Below are 14,931 nucleotides of genomic sequence, written 5' to 3'. Positions count from 1 at the left end.
ATCAATGAAGTACACTGCTGAGGGGAGCAGCCGGCGGGTCAGGAGAGGTCTGCCGCGCCATGTGGTCACCTTTGGGGCAGGCCGGAATCGAACTCATGCGGAGGTGGCTTTAGCTTCTCAATGCTGTCCTTTAACCCACTGCGCCACCAGGGAGGGCCCAAAAATAAATATTTTAATGTAAAAAATAGATTTACAAAATATGAATAAGTAACACATTTTTATAATCGTTTATTTTTACATCATTTTGTGCCTTTTCCCATCTCAGTTGTAATCCCGTGGGCTTCCCATCACCAAATCACCCGTGTGCCATCACCATCGTCCAGTGCACTTCCCTCCCCCCACATTTTTGATCCCATTCCCCACTCCACCTCCGTAAAATGTCTCTAGTATATAGTTCATTATTATTAAAAAATAGATATTTTTTAAAAATATAGAATCATGTGAGGCAAAGACAGGAAGGGGAAGGCAGGATGTTTTGTTCCCTCTGAAGATGAGTTTGAACTTGACAGTGGGGGTAACAAAGAGCCAGAGACTGGGGGCAGGAATGATGTGGTTGAATTTCGAATCTATTATCTCCCGTCCATGTAAGGAAAGACCTGTCAGGGTGATGGCTGTTTCCATCAAAGTGATAGCAGGACATGTGGAGATGAACTGGGGAGTTTAGGTGGCCAAAACACCAAAGTTGGTAACTAACTGGGCAAGGTAGGACAGAAGGACTAAAGCATGACTTCCAGGATTCTGAGGGCGTGACAGTATGGGCCCATTCAGTGGAGTGAGGAGGTCAGGAGGCGCGGATTTGGGCGTGGTTGATCACGTTAGCTACTCAATCCGAACAGTGGCTGGACTGTTCCGGAACTCCAGAAAGGGGTCTGGGTTGGACATAACCAAGCCTAGGAGAGGTATTGTAGCGTGGCAAAGCGAGGGGCCGGAGAAAACCCGGCCGGTGTCGGCTCCACCACCAGGGGTCACTACAGCTCCACGGTGCGGAGGCGCCCATCAGCCGCGCGCTCTCAGTTCGCCCTTCGAGTTTCCCTCTCGGAGCCCGCGGCGTCACGCTCCGGACGCGCGGGCTCTGCCTTGGCTCCCTCCTTGCTGGGTAGGATGTAGCTGGAGACTCAAACCCGGAGCGGCCTCCAGAGAGCGTGTCCACGTCGTTTCACGCCGCCAGCACACGCGTCGTGGCTGAGGGTCCTCGGGCGGTTGACGGAGTAGGTGTGACCACCCGTCCCCTCGGGTCGCCTCCAGAAACCAACGAACCTGGCGGACAAGTGTGGGGATGAGCCAAGTAAGCAGAGCCAGAGCAGGAATGCATGGGAAGAAGCCCACCGCGCCCAGACACCCGACCTGTCAGGAAAGGAATTCCTAGAGGGTCGGTCCCCCGGGTGACCCCCCTCGTGGGAAACGTGCTGCGGACCCTTTAAGGCTCCATCATCCCTCCCCTCCTCCGCGCCGGACGGGCCAGGACACTCGGGACCTGACATTTGGCGTCTCCCGACGTGGGAACTAAAAATAACCTCTCCGGGTTACTTCAGGCCACTATTCCTCACGCACCCGCGCATCGGCTCCCTCGCAGTCCCACGTCGCCCCGTTCTTTCCCAGGCTATCCCTTTCTCCCGGAACCCGGAGTCGCGACCAGCGGCGCTAGACTTTGTATCGCCTCTTCAGCCCAAAACTTTGGGGGGCGGAGCAATCACACGCGACGGGCGTGAATCCGAGGGGCGTGTCCCTCCTGGCATGCCGAGGGGGCGTGACCTCCTGCCACTTGTGCCAGACTCCGGCTTAGGGCGGGGGCGTGGCCTTCTGGGGTGTGCGGGCTTCTGGCCAATGGGTGTTGTGAAGGGCGTGGCCCGTGGGGGCGGGGGTTCAGTGGGGGCTCTTCGGGTCTTTTCCCCCTAGCCGGGCTCTGCCAGATTCCCGGGATCCCTGCTGCTCTCCGGCTCTTTGGCTTTAGGCTGTGGATCCCGCCAGGACCGCCCTCCGCACATCGCACCGGGACCCCCGTCGCCCCCGCGCCCTCTGCCCTCCAGCCCGGGCCGCAGACCCTCATCGCCATCTCTGGTCTACAGCAGCTTCTAAGACAAGATGCCGTCGGGCTTCCAACAGATCGGCTCAGAAGTAGGGTTCAGCTTGGGGCACAACGGGGGCACGGATCTGGCTTTGGTCGGGCAGGGGTCGCGCTTGGGGTCAGCTAGGGGGCGGTCCCTGCGCAGGCGCAGGGGGAGGCGGTAGGGGTTGGCTATTTATACCTGGGTTGTACAACCCGTGACTGTCGGATTCCAGTCCCGCCAAGGCAAAGTGGGTCTGGGGGGTCGCTTCGGGGGCACGGGCCACATTGTATTCTTCGAGTCTGGGGTTAGCCCTTTCTCTAGTACACGGCGCGGCGCGTTGCTCCGAGATCGAGGACACCTGCCCTCTATCCAAGTTAAGAAAGCAGATTCAGGCGGGTCTTGCTCTCCAAGACCTGTCAGTCTGTCCAGGCCCTAGGGCAGTTTTTCGAGGACAGGAGGCTCTCCGTGGGCCACCACCCCCATTCCTGGCCACCCTCCAGGACGCTGAACTTTCCTTTGGCCCTATGGCGGGTGGAGGGGCAGAGGGGAGTGTCACCCACCTCCAGCTCAGGTTTCCGCTTGGAGACAGTCTGTGCCGCCAGGGAGAGGCCATCACTGCCACCGCCCCTCACACCACCTTCCCGCCCCCATCCCCTGGGCATGATTCTTCCAGGCAAAACCCTGTACAGCCCCCTCAGCCTTCCTCCTAGCTTATAAGGGGAGGGGAGGGGAGTGCAAGCCAGGGTGGAGACAGAGAAGGCCACCCCAAGGGCCACAGGCCAAGAGGAATGACCGATATGTCCTTTTTGGAATTGCCCTTCTTGAGCCTATGGGGGGCCTCCAGGAGCCCGCTGAAAGAACCCCTAGAGGGGAGGGAAGGGGATGGAGACTGATGATGATCATGCACTTGTGATTTTATAAAGCCAGCACTGTCAGAGATACTGTTAACATTTGGCTTTGATTTTTACACTTTCAATGTCAGGCAAAGCTGGTACTAAACCCCCTATCTCACAAAAGAGGAAATCTAGGTTCAGAGTGGGGAAGTGACTTGCCCAAGGTCACACCAATCTGAACTTAGGTCTCTTAAAGCCAAACTTGTCCCAAGGTCACAGAGGAGTCATGAGACCTCAGCCAGCCTGTGGGTTACGGTTGGATTCTTCCTGCTCCTGTTTACATTGAGATCCCTGAGCTATTCCCTAATATGGCCCAGTTTTCCTCACTCATCATGTTGGATGGAACCCAGCATCTTAAAACTCCAGCTGGGCCAGGGCCCTTGACGAAGGAAAGAAACCACATCATTCTCATGTGACATGCCTCTTCTCTGCTTCTGCCTGCCCAGGATGGGGAACCCCCTCAGCAGCGAGTCACAGGGACCCTGGTCCTTGCTGTATTTTCTGCAGTGCTTGGCTCCCTGCAGTTTGGCTACAACATTGGGGTTATCAATGCCCCACAGAAGGTGAGGGGCCTGCAGCTGGCACAGTGGGGGTACCCAAACAAGGAGGGCAGGGGACATCGGGTGAACAGAGAGAGAAGATCTGTAGGAAATCAACTTATGCTGTCCCCCAGGTGATTGAACAGAGCTACAACGAGACGTGGCTGGGGAGGCAGGGGCCTGAGGGACCTGGCTCCATCCCACCCAGTACCCTCACCACCCTCTGGGCTCTCTCCGTGGCCATCTTTTCTGTGGGCGGCATGATCTCCTCCTTCCTCATTGGCATCATCTCTCAGTGGCTGGGAAGGTATGGGACTGGAGGGGAGGGGTGGGAGAACAGGAAGTGAACCACAGCCGAGTGGGTCCTAACTCTCAGTCTTATCCACTGCCTTCCAGGAAGAGGGCTATGATGGTCAACAACATCCTGGCAGTGCTGGGGGGCACCCTTATGGGCTTGGCCAATGCCGCTTCTTCCTATGAGATGCTCATTCTTGGACGGTTCCTCATTGGCGCCTACTCAGGTAACCACCAGCACTGGCTTTGCCCAGGGTCCTATTCTCCTTCACCATCACTGGGCTTGGGGGCAAGAGTGGGCAGCTGTCCTCAGCACTCTTCTCTTCCCTCTGCCCAGGGCTGACATCGGGGCTGGTGCCCATGTACGTGGGGGAGATCGCCCCCACTCATCTGCGGGGTGCCTTGGGGACACTCAACCAACTGGCCATCGTCATAGGCATTCTGATTGCCCAGGTGACTGGGCCTGGCCTCAAGGGATCTCTGTAGGGGGTTGGGTGGGTCTCTGGGGAACAGGCTGAATGGCCTGCCTTCCTTGCTGCCTTGCTCCTACAGGTGCTGGGCTTGGAGTCCCTGCTGGGCACTGCCACCCTATGGCCACTACTCCTGGGCATCACAGTGCTGCCTGCCCTCTTGCAGCTGATCCTGTTGCCCTTCTGTCCAGAAAGCCCCCGCTACCTCTACATTATCCGAAACCTGGAGGGACCTGCCAGAAAAAGTGAGCTTCCACCTACCTTTGCTAGTACCAGCCCTTCAGATGCCTTCCTGCCTGCTCAGGTCCGACCCTCCTCCCTTCCAGGTCTGAAGCGCCTGACAGGCTGGGCTGATGTGTCTGGAGCACTAGCTGAGCTGAAGGAGGAGAAGCGCAAGCTGGAGCGTGAGCGTCCCCTGTCCCTTCTCCAACTGCTGGGCAGCCGTACCCATCGACAGCCCCTAATCATTGCAATCGTGCTGCAGCTGAGTCAGCAGCTCTCAGGCATCAATGCCGTAAGTATGCAGCAACCTCTGGGCAGGGCAGGGGTAAGGAACAGCCCAAGAGGAGGGGGGAAGGGAATAAGCCTCTCTCTTAGAACCCCTTGGTCAGTTCAGCTTGATGTGGCTCCTGGGGAGGGAGGGACATACCTGCCATCTCCTTTTCTTCTCCTTCACTTGTAGGTTTTCTATTATTCAACCAGCATCTTTGAGACAGCGGGAGTAGGGCAGCCAGCCTATGCTACCATAGGAGCTGGTGTGGTCAACACAGTCTTCACCTTGGCCTCGGTAACTCCTGGCTTCTGGAATGGCCCCCACCATTGACCTCACATCCCAGGGTGTCTATTTTTGGTTGCCTCCCCACCTGCCCAATCCCTCCCACTTTCTGTGCTCTGCATCCTAAATCCTCAACTCTCCCCACAGGTGTTCTTGGTAGAACGGGCCGGGCGCCGGACTCTTCATCTGCTAGGCTTGGCAGGAATGTGTGGCTGTGCCATCTTGATGACGGTGGCTCTGCTTCTGCTGGTGAGGCCTGTGGAGTAGGAGAAGGAAGGACCAGTGGCCCCATCCATGGGAACTGTCCCTAGAGGCTGTGTGGCTAGCCAGGGCCATTCCTTCATTGACATGCCTTGGGTTCTGGGTGTGCCAGGACCATGATCTGTGCTCCTGAGGTAGTCAGACTACCTCAGGTCTGCTGAGATACCAGGGTCTGCTCTGGGAAGAAGCTGTGGCTCAACTTTAGCAGCTGGAAAGGAGAGCCATTACCAAACCTCAGGAACAATAATTCCTAAAGATCCAGCTTTAGAACCCAAGAGGAAATGACTTAATAGCTTAAGAGCTGAGAGGCTATAATGTTCCCTGTACACTAAATTAGCATGGGGCAGATAACTGGATGTCAGTGCTCAGAAATACTCAAGAGACTACTTTCTAAAAAGATTTATTTATTCACGCATACTAGAACTGGGGTGTAGACCAGAGGTGGGAGGTGGCAGTGGGTGAGTGAGAGGATTCAACAGAGACAGAGTGGGGGGGCAGAACAGGTAAATCTACTGAAATATACTGCTGAGGGAAGCAGCAGGCAAGACAGGAGAGGTCTGCTGGGCCATGTGGGTCAGCTCCCTGGTCAGCCAGAGATCAAGCTTATGCCACAATGGCTGGCAACAGCTTGATAGTGCTGTCTTTAACCCCTTTGCACTAGAGAGGCCCCTCAAGGGCCTTTTTTTTTTTTTTAATTTTACTTATCATTCATATAAAGAACTGGGGTACAGGCCAGAGGTGGGGGGGTTATGAGTGGACTCACAGAACAGGCGGATCCACTGAAATACACTGCTAAGGGGAGCAGCGGGCAGGACAAGACAAGAGAGATCTGCCGAGCTATGTAGGTTAGTTCCCTGGTGGGGATGGAACTCATGCTGCAGTGGCAGTAGATAGCTTCACAGTGCTGTGACTTAACCCCTTGCGCCACCAGGTAGGACCACAAGAGCCTATTCTGACCTAGTATGGCAGGGTCTCTTCGTCCAGCGCCACCTACTCCCCACCCCAACTGTGAGCAGCTGAGAGGAGTAGATTTTATTCAGTCCTTTGGTTTGAGAGCAAAGGAAGGTTCAGAAAGCCCTGACCAGAATTTCCTTCCTGTCTGTCCCCCAGGAGCGGGTTCCAGCCATGAGCTACGTCTCCATTGTGGCCATCTTTGGCTTTGTGGCATTCTTTGAGATTGGTCCAGGCCCCATTCCCTGGTTCATCGTGGCGGAGCTTTTCAGCCAGGGCCCCCGTCCGGCAGCCATGGCTCTGGCTGGTTTCTCCAACTGGACGTGCAACTTCATCATTGGCATGGGTTTCCAGTATGTTGCGGTAGGTCCTCTGTCCCCATTCCAGTTTTCCATACCATAAACCAGAGGAGGGCAATTCATAACTAGTCCACTAGCTTTCCAGGCAGGAACCCCCAACCCACACAATATTCACCTGGGGATCACTTTGGTAAACCACATGGGCCCTGAAGATTACCTACTCCACTCAAATCAAAGGACAGAAAGGAGCTGAACTGGACCGCATTGTAACTGAGGTGTCATCTAAATGAATTAGTGGCCTAACTTACTTAGACCAGAAATGCAAAGACAAACTGCATGCGAATACTGTAAATGGCTGGGAATCCATACTCCCAGTGGAGTAGCAAGATGGAAAGAAGATAAAGAACCAACTAGAGGATAGTCGGGGCACAGGGAGTCCCTTTTTTCGTGAATTCTCATTGCTGGTCTTCTCTGTTGCCCTGCCAAGAGTCATGCGCTTTCTGCAGTGCTCATGCCCCTTCCTCCCCTTTGCCGACACCTTTTTCTCCACCTGTCCCAGGATGCTATGGGTCCCTACGTCTTCCTTCTTTTTGCGGTCCTCCTGCTTGGCTTCTTCATCTTCACCTTCTTAAAAGTACCTGAGACCCGAGGCCGGACATTTGACCAGATCTCAGCAGCCTTCCGTCGGACACCCTCTCTTTTAGAGCAGGAGGTGAAACCCAGCACGGAACTTGAGTACTTAGGGCCAGACGAGAATGACTGAGGGGCCAGACCTGGGTGGGAGACCACATTCTCTACCTCCCAAAGACCCCTCCTTTCCTCTGCAGCACTTTAACCTTCTCTTCCCCATTATTTCCAGGCTAGAGAAAATACCTACTGCCTGATAGAATTGGGAAGTTGAAGGGAAGGGTGGTCTGAGCACCCCCTCATTCCCCGTGTGTGACTCTTGGATTATTTATGTGTTGTGGCCATAAGGGTGGGCCATTCTCCCCTCTCCTGTCTTTCTTCCATAGTCTACCCCTACTCGCCTCAGTTCCAGAATGCTCCCCAACTCCCATCCAAACTAGGAGAGGTTTAGACTGACTTTTTAGTGGGCTGAAATGAAGCCAAAAGCAGGACAGAAGTCGTTTCCTGCCACCTTGGACTCCTCTCACTATCTGGCAATTTCACTAAATTCTTGCTACACAGACTCTGGGTGAAGGGGGCTCTGTCTTGACCCCTCCAGGGCAAAGGACATGCCCTCCTAAGCACTAACCTCTCCTCTCTCTGGACCTTCCAGGGCAAGGGGAAACACATGCCCGTATGTGATGAGGGAAAGAGAAGGCTACCACTTCTAGACTTAGGGCTATGAGCCCGACCCCAACTGCTTCCCAAGGCTACTGAGGGGTCCCTAGCTCTTTCTGCTCCCTCTCCCATTCTGAAAGGGTATTATATCCACAGGATTTTGCCCAGCTAAGGGAAAGAGGGAAAATTGCCTGTAAACACTGGGGTGGAAGAAGCTGTCAGGTATTTTTGTATATGTTTGAAAAGAGACAGGAAGAACTTGAAGGTCTGTTTTACTAAATGTGTATATATATATATATATATATATAAATATGTCTATAAAGTCTCTGTGAGATGGTGTCCTATTGTGAAGACACTCATGGGCTGGCTGAGACAGGGAGAGTCACTCTCCTTTCCCCCCAACTAGAGCTGATGCTGGAGAATCTGGGTGCTGCATTCACGTTCCTACTTAGTTTTAGCCATTGCTTTTCTTCAAAGTGAATGCTCAATAAATTTCAGCTGCAAGTGCCAGACACTGCTCTTGGCACTTTACAAAACATTCATTTTGCAAGGGAGACTCCCCCTTTTACAGCTGGGAAAGTGAAGCTCAAGCTGAGAGTGAGGGTGAAGAAAGCACTTGTTGGGAGCTGTCCAACCAGAACCCTGCGGCATGCCGCTGACCTCCTCCTCCCCAGCGCCAGCCACTTGCCAGCAATTCTCTGAACAGAAAAGAGGCAGAGACCAAGACAACAGGAAAGCCTGTTTTTGTTTTTACTGGAGGCTCAGGTGGCACATGACAGTTCATAAAATGGCTTCAGAGGTCGGGATAGAGGGGAAACAAAAAATAAACTGGGGTGGGAAAGAAAAACCACCAGGAGGAGGGAAGAGCTGGCTGTTTCCTTCTCAGCCTGATTTAGGGGCAGGAGTTGGTGGCTCTGAACAATAAGGATGGATCCCTTCCTTCAACCCTTGGGAGGGGAGAGAAGGAAAAAAGCAAAAGGCTGTTGCTTTGGCCCTCCTGAGTCTCTAGGAAAAGGGAAGAAAGCTGGTGTTTTGATGTCATGAATTATGGGAAAGTGGAGAGGGAGTGCCGGGTAGGGTACAGGTCAGCTGGAAAAACTGGCAGATACCTGAGAGAGAAAAAGAAACAAGAAAATCATCACTAGCAACTTATCACAAACCAGCTCCCCACCGGCTTGGCTCAGCTCTGGGCCTGTCCCCTGCAAGCCACTCACCAGATGGTGGCTCTGAGTGTCCTTGAGTTGGAATCACTCCAGTATGGTGGTGGGGGGGTCCCCACTGTTGATAGGGGCTGACGACTAGAGAGAACAGGGATACTCCATTGAGATACTCTTGTTCTTTAGAACCCCCAAGTTCAACCTTCTGCTTTTTCTCTCTCCATTCCTTCCCCAACCAGATTCCCCAGTTCACATCCATAAACTGGTGCAGTGTCCCCAAGCAGAGAAGAGGGGGGTTTTAAGGGGGTCATGTGGTTTGATGGCCTCTGCTGGGATTTCCTGGTAGGTGGGCTACCTGACAGGGGTGGACCCAGCAGCACAGGCTCTTTGGTGTCAGGCTGCATGAAGGGGATAGGGTGGGAGAAGGGCCAGGTGAATGAGAAGAAAAGAAACAGAGTAAGAAGGAAGGGCAAAGGTTGAAGAGGAGGGAGAAAGAGAAGTTGGCCTTACCCTCTCATCCCCTCCCCATGGTTGATATTCCAAGGTTCTCACCTCAGGGGCTGTGGGCTGCCTAGGTCCAGGGGGCTGCTGCCTCCGCCGCTGGAAATAGGGGCGATTTCGTGGGCGCTGGGGCTCAGGCCGGGAACCATCAGTGGGGCCTTGACTGGGCTTGGTCTCACCATCCCCTCCTTCTGTGGTAGGCTGCTGGGGTGGCCTGGGGCGGAAAGGCCTAGGGAGAGAAGGAAGACGCTAAAAGGAGTGCGGAGCCCAGTACAGACTGCCTCCCTTGCAGGGCTGTTTCTTTTTCTCTCTCAGGTATCTGTCAGTTTTTCCAGCTGACCTGTACCCTACCCGGCACTACCGTGACATCAGAACACCAGCTTTCCTCTCTTTTCTTGAGACTCAGGAGGGCCAAAGCAACAGCCTTTTGCTTTTTTCCTTCTCTCCCCTCCCAAGGGTTAAAGGAAGGGATCCATCCTTATTGTTTAGAGCCACCAACTCCTGCCCCTAAATCAGGCTGAGAAGGAAACAGCCAGCTCTTACCTACTCCCAGTGCAGTCACCCCCAGAAGTGACTGCTGCCCACAGGGGGCACTTAAGCAGTAAACCCACAAATTCCCAGGAGAAGCAGACTCAGGATTCTTCCCCTTCCCACCCTGTCTCCTACCCTTACTGATGAGGAAGAGAGACTCTTACCTTCGGTACCTGGGCCGGAATCTGGGTGGGGGGACCCGCTCATCTCCCTGCTGTTGGTCCCCCTCCAATGGGGCGGTCTCTTTGGGTTCTACCCCGTCAGTGCCCTGGAAACATGCAAAGGCCTGGGTAGAGTGGGGAATGTCTGCTGCCCAGGAACCACTGTCCATAGCTCTTCCCAGCATCAGTCCCCCCAAGTCTGTTTCCCCCACTCACTAAGTCCCACTCTCTTCCCTGGACTTGGGGAGCTGGTTCCCACATTCCCAGCCCCCCTCACCTCTATAGGCTGTTGCTGGTTGGGTGGCCGTGGGCCTCGCACAAAGCGCCTTCGATAGAAGAAGGGAGGTGGGCGCCGTCTTCTGGGCCGCTGCCCAGAGTCTTCAGCTCGCTCCCCTTCACTGCCTGGTTCTGTCCCGCCTGAGGGAGCCTCTGCCACCATAGGTGGTGGGGCAGCTGGGCGAGGCCGGGGGATGAATCGGCGGAACCTACGTCTATTGGGGGCATAGCGGCTGCCCTTCACTGGCACCCCCCCAGGCCCAGTGACATTAGCAGCTTCTGCACCCTAGGGTGGAGGTGGGGAGGAAATAATGAGAACTCACTCCAGTAACTGAGGCACATTTCCAAACTGACTGGGATCATTATTGTGCCAGCTAATCTCCCTTCTCAGTTTCCCTTCCATTCCCCCCAGGGAGGGTGGGAACAGACTCCAGTTTAGACCCACGAGGGGCCACCTCCGAAACTTGTTCTTTTGAATAGCTGTTACTGGTCCCTCGAGACTGGTAGTTGGGGGTGGGGATGGAGCTCTCTGGCAGCAACTCTCCTCTTACTACAGAGGGCTGACTCAGTGTCCAGGGATGAGGTCCCATGTCAAGAACAGACATATGAAGTGCTTGGTGAACTAGACACACCCAGATATTACTGACTGGTGACAGGGACAGCTATAAGATAGCCTTTAGAGCAGCCAGGCTGTTAAAGCAGACAATGGCTGGGTGAGAACCCAGTCCCACGCCACCCCGGCAGCCTGGGCTAACTGGCCAGACGGAGAGTTGGCCTCAGAAGGACCAAAGCCTCCCACAACCTTAGTTGACCCTATTATCCCTCCCATAGCCCCCTAACCTTCTCTCCTTCCACGACATCAAACTCCACAGTCTCCCCATCTCCAACGCTGCGCAGAAACTTCCTGGGGTTGTTTCTTTTAATAGCTGTCTGGTTAGGGGAAAGGCCAGAAGGGTCAGGATGGCAAGAGGGGAATCTCTCACCCGCCTGGGTCCACCACCCAATCTCATTTTCTCCAACATTTTTTACTTGCGGGCTGGGGCTCAAGAGTGGAGCAAAGAGGAGATAGTCAAAGTGTAGTAGGGGAAAAGCCATGAGCTAGGGGCCTCAGAACCGACATTGCAGTGTATCCCCTCCCCCCCCAGCAGGGATTTTTTTTTTAAGGGAAGCAAGCAACATGAGCTTAAACGCAAAACAGAAAGAGACAGACTTAAGTTGCAAAGTGGGTAAAATGTCCTGTGCTTCTTACCTCAACTCACTGAGAGCTTTCCACCAAAGCAGTGGTTCTCAAACGGCGGTGAGCATCAGAATCACCTGGAGAGCTTGTTGGATTGCTGGGCCCTTCCCCAAGTCTGATTGGGGTTTTGGGGTAGGGCTGAGAATTTGGATGTCAGGTGATGCTGCTGGTGCAGGGACCACACTTTGAGAACCACCACACCCAAGTATCTCTAGCCTGTATCATCTCCGAACATTGCCCACGATCCATTCTTGTGGTGTTAACAGGTCCTAGTAGGTAGTGAGCCTGCCACACCCAGTGGGGCAAAACATACTCTTCTTAGAGAGAGAACCCAAGTGGGGCCAATGGCAGTTAATACTGCACTCAGTACCTGAGGCAGCTGGGGAAGAGAATGATTTCCTGGTGGGCATGCTGTTGTGAGGCAAAAGCTGGAGAAACATTATCTGTGCTAAGGATTATGGCAGAGACCTTCAAAGAGAAGTGGGGGTGTGCGTGGGGGGGGCGGGTTTTCCCCTCAGAAAGTCAACCTAGTTCTTACCTGGTGAACAAAGACATCCTCCTTGGTGTCATTCCTGCAGAACAGGGTGGGTTGTTGTTAAGGGGTGACTTTGGTCAGGTGATCACCTCCATTGAGGCCTGCCTAGCTGCTCATTGCTAAGATCAGTGGGCTTTCCAGGGTTGCTTGGGAGTAGACAGGACTCAAGGAGTGAGACAAGAGCTAGCAGGGCAATCTCCAGAAGGTGGCATGAAGTCTACCTGAAAACTCAGTGAAAAACCTGAGCTGAGAAAGGGCAGAGGAGGAAGGCAAAGGCACCTTGAAGGAGCTGGGCAAGCTCTTTATGTGCCAAACACTCCACCCTCTATGTCACGGGCACCTTAGAACCTGGTGGTGCTGGGTGTAACTATCCCTGGCCAACACCTCTTCCCCAACCCCCATCATGGTTGGAAAATTCCGCTCAGTCTCTTTCCTTCTACAGTCATGAAGGAGAGAGAAAGTGTGGATGGGGTAGAGGTGCATAATAAGTTTTTAAAGGGTACAAGTCAAGAACTTGCTCCAAACAGCCACAAAACTTTATTCTAGAGGTGTACCTCAGGTTCTGTACTGTCTCCCAACAAACCAGTGGACCAAAGGTGCAAGATCATTCTCTTACCTGTTGTATCTGAGCATCCCATAGTATAAATGTATGTGTGTGAGAGAGGCAGAGTGGAGAGGCTTTCCTTTAGAACCTCCCAGGAGTCCTCAGTTTCCAGAATTAGAGACCCTACCCTAAAACATGTGTTCTAATTTTAAAGCACTTGGATCTGCACAAAGGTCAGCCTACTAAGAGGGAACTAGGGCCTCCCAGGAGGGCTGGGCCGGGCAGGGTGCCCAGGCTGGGGAAGGGCCCACTAGGGGAGACCTGGCTCTGCTCAATCTACCAGTATGGCCCGTCCCAATGCTGGGATGGGTGAAGCAGTCTCAGGCCAGGCAGGCTGCTTTCCTCCCCAACCCCCCAACAGAGTTGGTCCCATCAGGTGGGGGACTCAAATGAATAGCTCACTAAGGGGGATGAGTTATGAGAGTGCAATGTGTGCTGCCTGAAATAGGAAATGAGTGAGGATTCCAGCCCCAAGCCCTGAGGCACAGAGAAAGCACAGGTACATTCTGCCCCAAAGGTGTGGCAAACTAAACCAGAAAGTGAGACATACAAGCCCTGAGGGGAGGGCCAGAGCCAGGTTTGCCAAGTTCCTAGATCATTAACCCACTGCTGCCCTTGAAGATGTAGAGGCTTCATCTTGCCCACATTTGTGCTGCCATTAAAGACTTTCAATCAGGGTCAGCTGGACATTGCAACCATGTGCCTCAGCAAGGGTAGAGAAGCGGTGGGGAGGGTGTCCAGTCCCACAAGCCAGTTTGGAAGACACCCATTCCACCCAATCCCTGGGTTCCTCGGATACCTGTTGATGAATCCGTAACCATTCCGGACGTTGAACCATTTGACAGTGCCCAGGACTTGAATTGCTGCCAGGCAAAGATGCAGTGGGGGCAGTAAGATGGGAGAGGGGAAGAGATGGAGCTGGCCTCAGTTTGAGACACTCTAAAATGTAACCTACACCCCTATTACCTATTAAGCTTAACTTCAAGTCAACCAGGTTTCACCCAGTAGCTTCAAGGTACTCCTAACCCACTTCCACCAAAGGAACACAGGCAGTGGAGCTCAGGTTTTCAAAATCCTTCCAACTCTTAAAAGCATGTTCCTCACATCTTCCGAATCCTGGCCCTTCACCTAGAACCGAGTACTCACCTGGTCTACGAAGCCCACCCTCAGGTCATAACCGAGGGCGTCTTTAGCTTTCCCCCCTGCAAGGGTGCCTAGCAGACCTTCTTCCGGGACTCAGATTTACCTAGTACTAACCAGAGTCAACGAGGTCCAGATTCCAGCCCCGAGGGCGTGGCCAAACCCTGAGGCTTCATTCTTTCACCCTAAGGCTCTAGGTGGACCATGCCCTCCCGCCCAAGATCGTACTGCAGGGTTTCCCACTAGGGCACCCGCTTTGGTCGGCAGCCCCCAGACCGGCTAGTCCTTTGAATCTCCAGGCCAGGCCCAGCTTCAACTTTCCAGACTCCAGGGTGCCCCTCCCCCAGCCCACTCATCCCTTAGAGCCGCCCTGGCACGAGCCCCCCCTCACCCAGCACCGGCTTGTCCGCCTGACTCCGGACCGGGGGCGCGGGAGTGCCCGAGGCCGCCGTCGCCGGGTTGCCTGGGGTGCGGGGACCGGGAACCGAGGGGGTCCCAGCAGCGGAGCCCGAGGCGGCTCCGACTCCGCCGACGCCCGCCCCGCTGCTTGCTTTTTGTGGCTCCCCGGCGGGTACCGGTACCACCACCGCTACCACCCCTGCCGCCGTCGCGGGCACCGTCGCCGCGGGGGCCGCTGTCGCTACCGCTGCCGCCTCCGCCTCGCTCATCCCGCCGGGTCCAGTACCGGCCCCCACCGCCACCTCCTCCGCCTCCGCCGCCACCGCCCCGGCCCCTCCCCCCCGGCTCGCGAGCCCGCCGCCCGCCTCGGTCCTCGCGCCCCGAGCCTCGCCCGCACGCCCGCAGCCAGCCCAGAGCTGAGGCCAATCGCTGCGGCAGCCGCGGCGCGCGCTCGCTCCGCCTCCCGACCGCAGGCCAATCCCAGCGGATCAGGCCCCCGGCCGGCACGCCGGCCCCGCCTCCCGGACTTCGCGCGGAGGCCGAGGGCCCGACCCACGGCTCCCTAAGTACACCTGG

General features: G+C 55.0%; 2 protein-coding genes across 3 annotated transcripts; one reads left to right on the top strand and one right to left on the bottom strand.

Moving 5' to 3' along the window:
* Positions 1-1,928: 1,928 nt before the first annotated feature.
* On the top strand, positions 1,929-8,070 carry SLC2A4 (solute carrier family 2 (facilitated glucose transporter), member 4). Of its 2 annotated transcripts, none has more exons than XM_012726713.1 (11): positions 1,929-2,115; positions 3,388-3,504; positions 3,615-3,787; positions 3,877-4,001; positions 4,112-4,227; positions 4,411-4,489; positions 4,571-4,758; positions 4,927-5,031; positions 5,167-5,268; positions 6,391-6,594; positions 7,090-8,070. In XM_012726713.1, the coding sequence occupies exons 1-11, from the start codon at positions 2,083-2,085 to the stop codon at positions 7,291-7,293; spliced, it is 1,446 nt and encodes a 481-aa protein (XP_012582167.1). In that variant the 5' UTR covers positions 1,929-2,082; the 3' UTR covers positions 7,294-8,070. The 2 variants fall into 2 exon arrangements, with proteins under 2 accessions (XP_012582167.1, XP_004684735.1); XM_004684678.2 differs by having other exon boundaries at positions 4,327-4,489.
* Positions 8,071-8,539: 469 nt separating this feature from the next.
* Positions 8,540-14,697, bottom strand: YBX2 (Y box binding protein 2). Its single transcript, XM_004684677.1, has 9 exons — positions 14,348-14,697; positions 13,616-13,679; positions 12,216-12,249; positions 11,281-11,370; positions 10,442-10,726; positions 10,168-10,271; positions 9,524-9,701; positions 9,029-9,112; positions 8,540-8,923 (listed from the first exon to the last, which is right to left on the bottom strand). Exons 1-8 carry the CDS (start codon positions 14,622-14,624, stop codon positions 9,062-9,064), a joined length of 1,083 nt encoding a protein of 360 aa, XP_004684734.1. The 5' UTR covers positions 14,625-14,697; the 3' UTR covers positions 8,540-8,923; positions 9,029-9,061.
* Positions 14,698-14,931: the final 234 nt, after the last annotated feature.

This window comes from Condylura cristata, unplaced genomic scaffold, assembly GCF_000260355.1.
Source record: "Condylura cristata isolate star-nosed mole 26May11 unplaced genomic scaffold, ConCri1.0 scaffold00017, whole genome shotgun sequence".
Classification (NCBI taxonomy): domain Eukaryota; kingdom Metazoa; phylum Chordata; class Mammalia; order Eulipotyphla; family Talpidae; genus Condylura; species Condylura cristata.
This window is presented reverse-complemented; position numbering and strand designations above follow the sequence as displayed.

What these genes read in the sequence shown, in the direction of transcription:
- SLC2A4 (XM_004684678.2), top strand. Translation starts at nt 2,083, where the DNA reads ATGCCGTCGGGCTTCCAACAGATCGGCTCAGAA. An exon ending in TTATCAATGCCCCACAGAAG is followed by an intron (nt 3,505 to 3,614) that starts GTGAGGGGCCTG and finishes GCTGTCCCCCAG; the next exon opens with GTGATTGAACAGAGCTACAA. An exon ending in TAGGCATTCTGATTGCCCAG is followed by an intron (nt 4,228 to 4,326) that starts GTGACTGGGCCT and finishes TTGCTCCTACAG; the next exon opens with GTGCTGGGCTTGGAGTCCCT.
- YBX2 (XM_004684677.1), bottom strand. Translation starts at nt 14,624, where the DNA reads ATGAGCGAGGCGGAGGCGGCAGCGGTAGCGACAGCGGCCCCCGCGGCG. An exon ending in GGTTACGGATTCATCAACAG is followed by an intron (nt 12,250 to 13,615) that starts GTATCCGAGGAA and finishes CCTGTTCTGCAG; the next exon opens with GAATGACACCAAGGAGGATG. An exon ending in ATGTCGTGGAAGGAGAGAAG is followed by an intron (nt 10,727 to 11,280) that starts GTTAGGGGGCTA and finishes CCTCCACCCTAG; the next exon opens with GGTGCAGAAGCTGCTAATGT.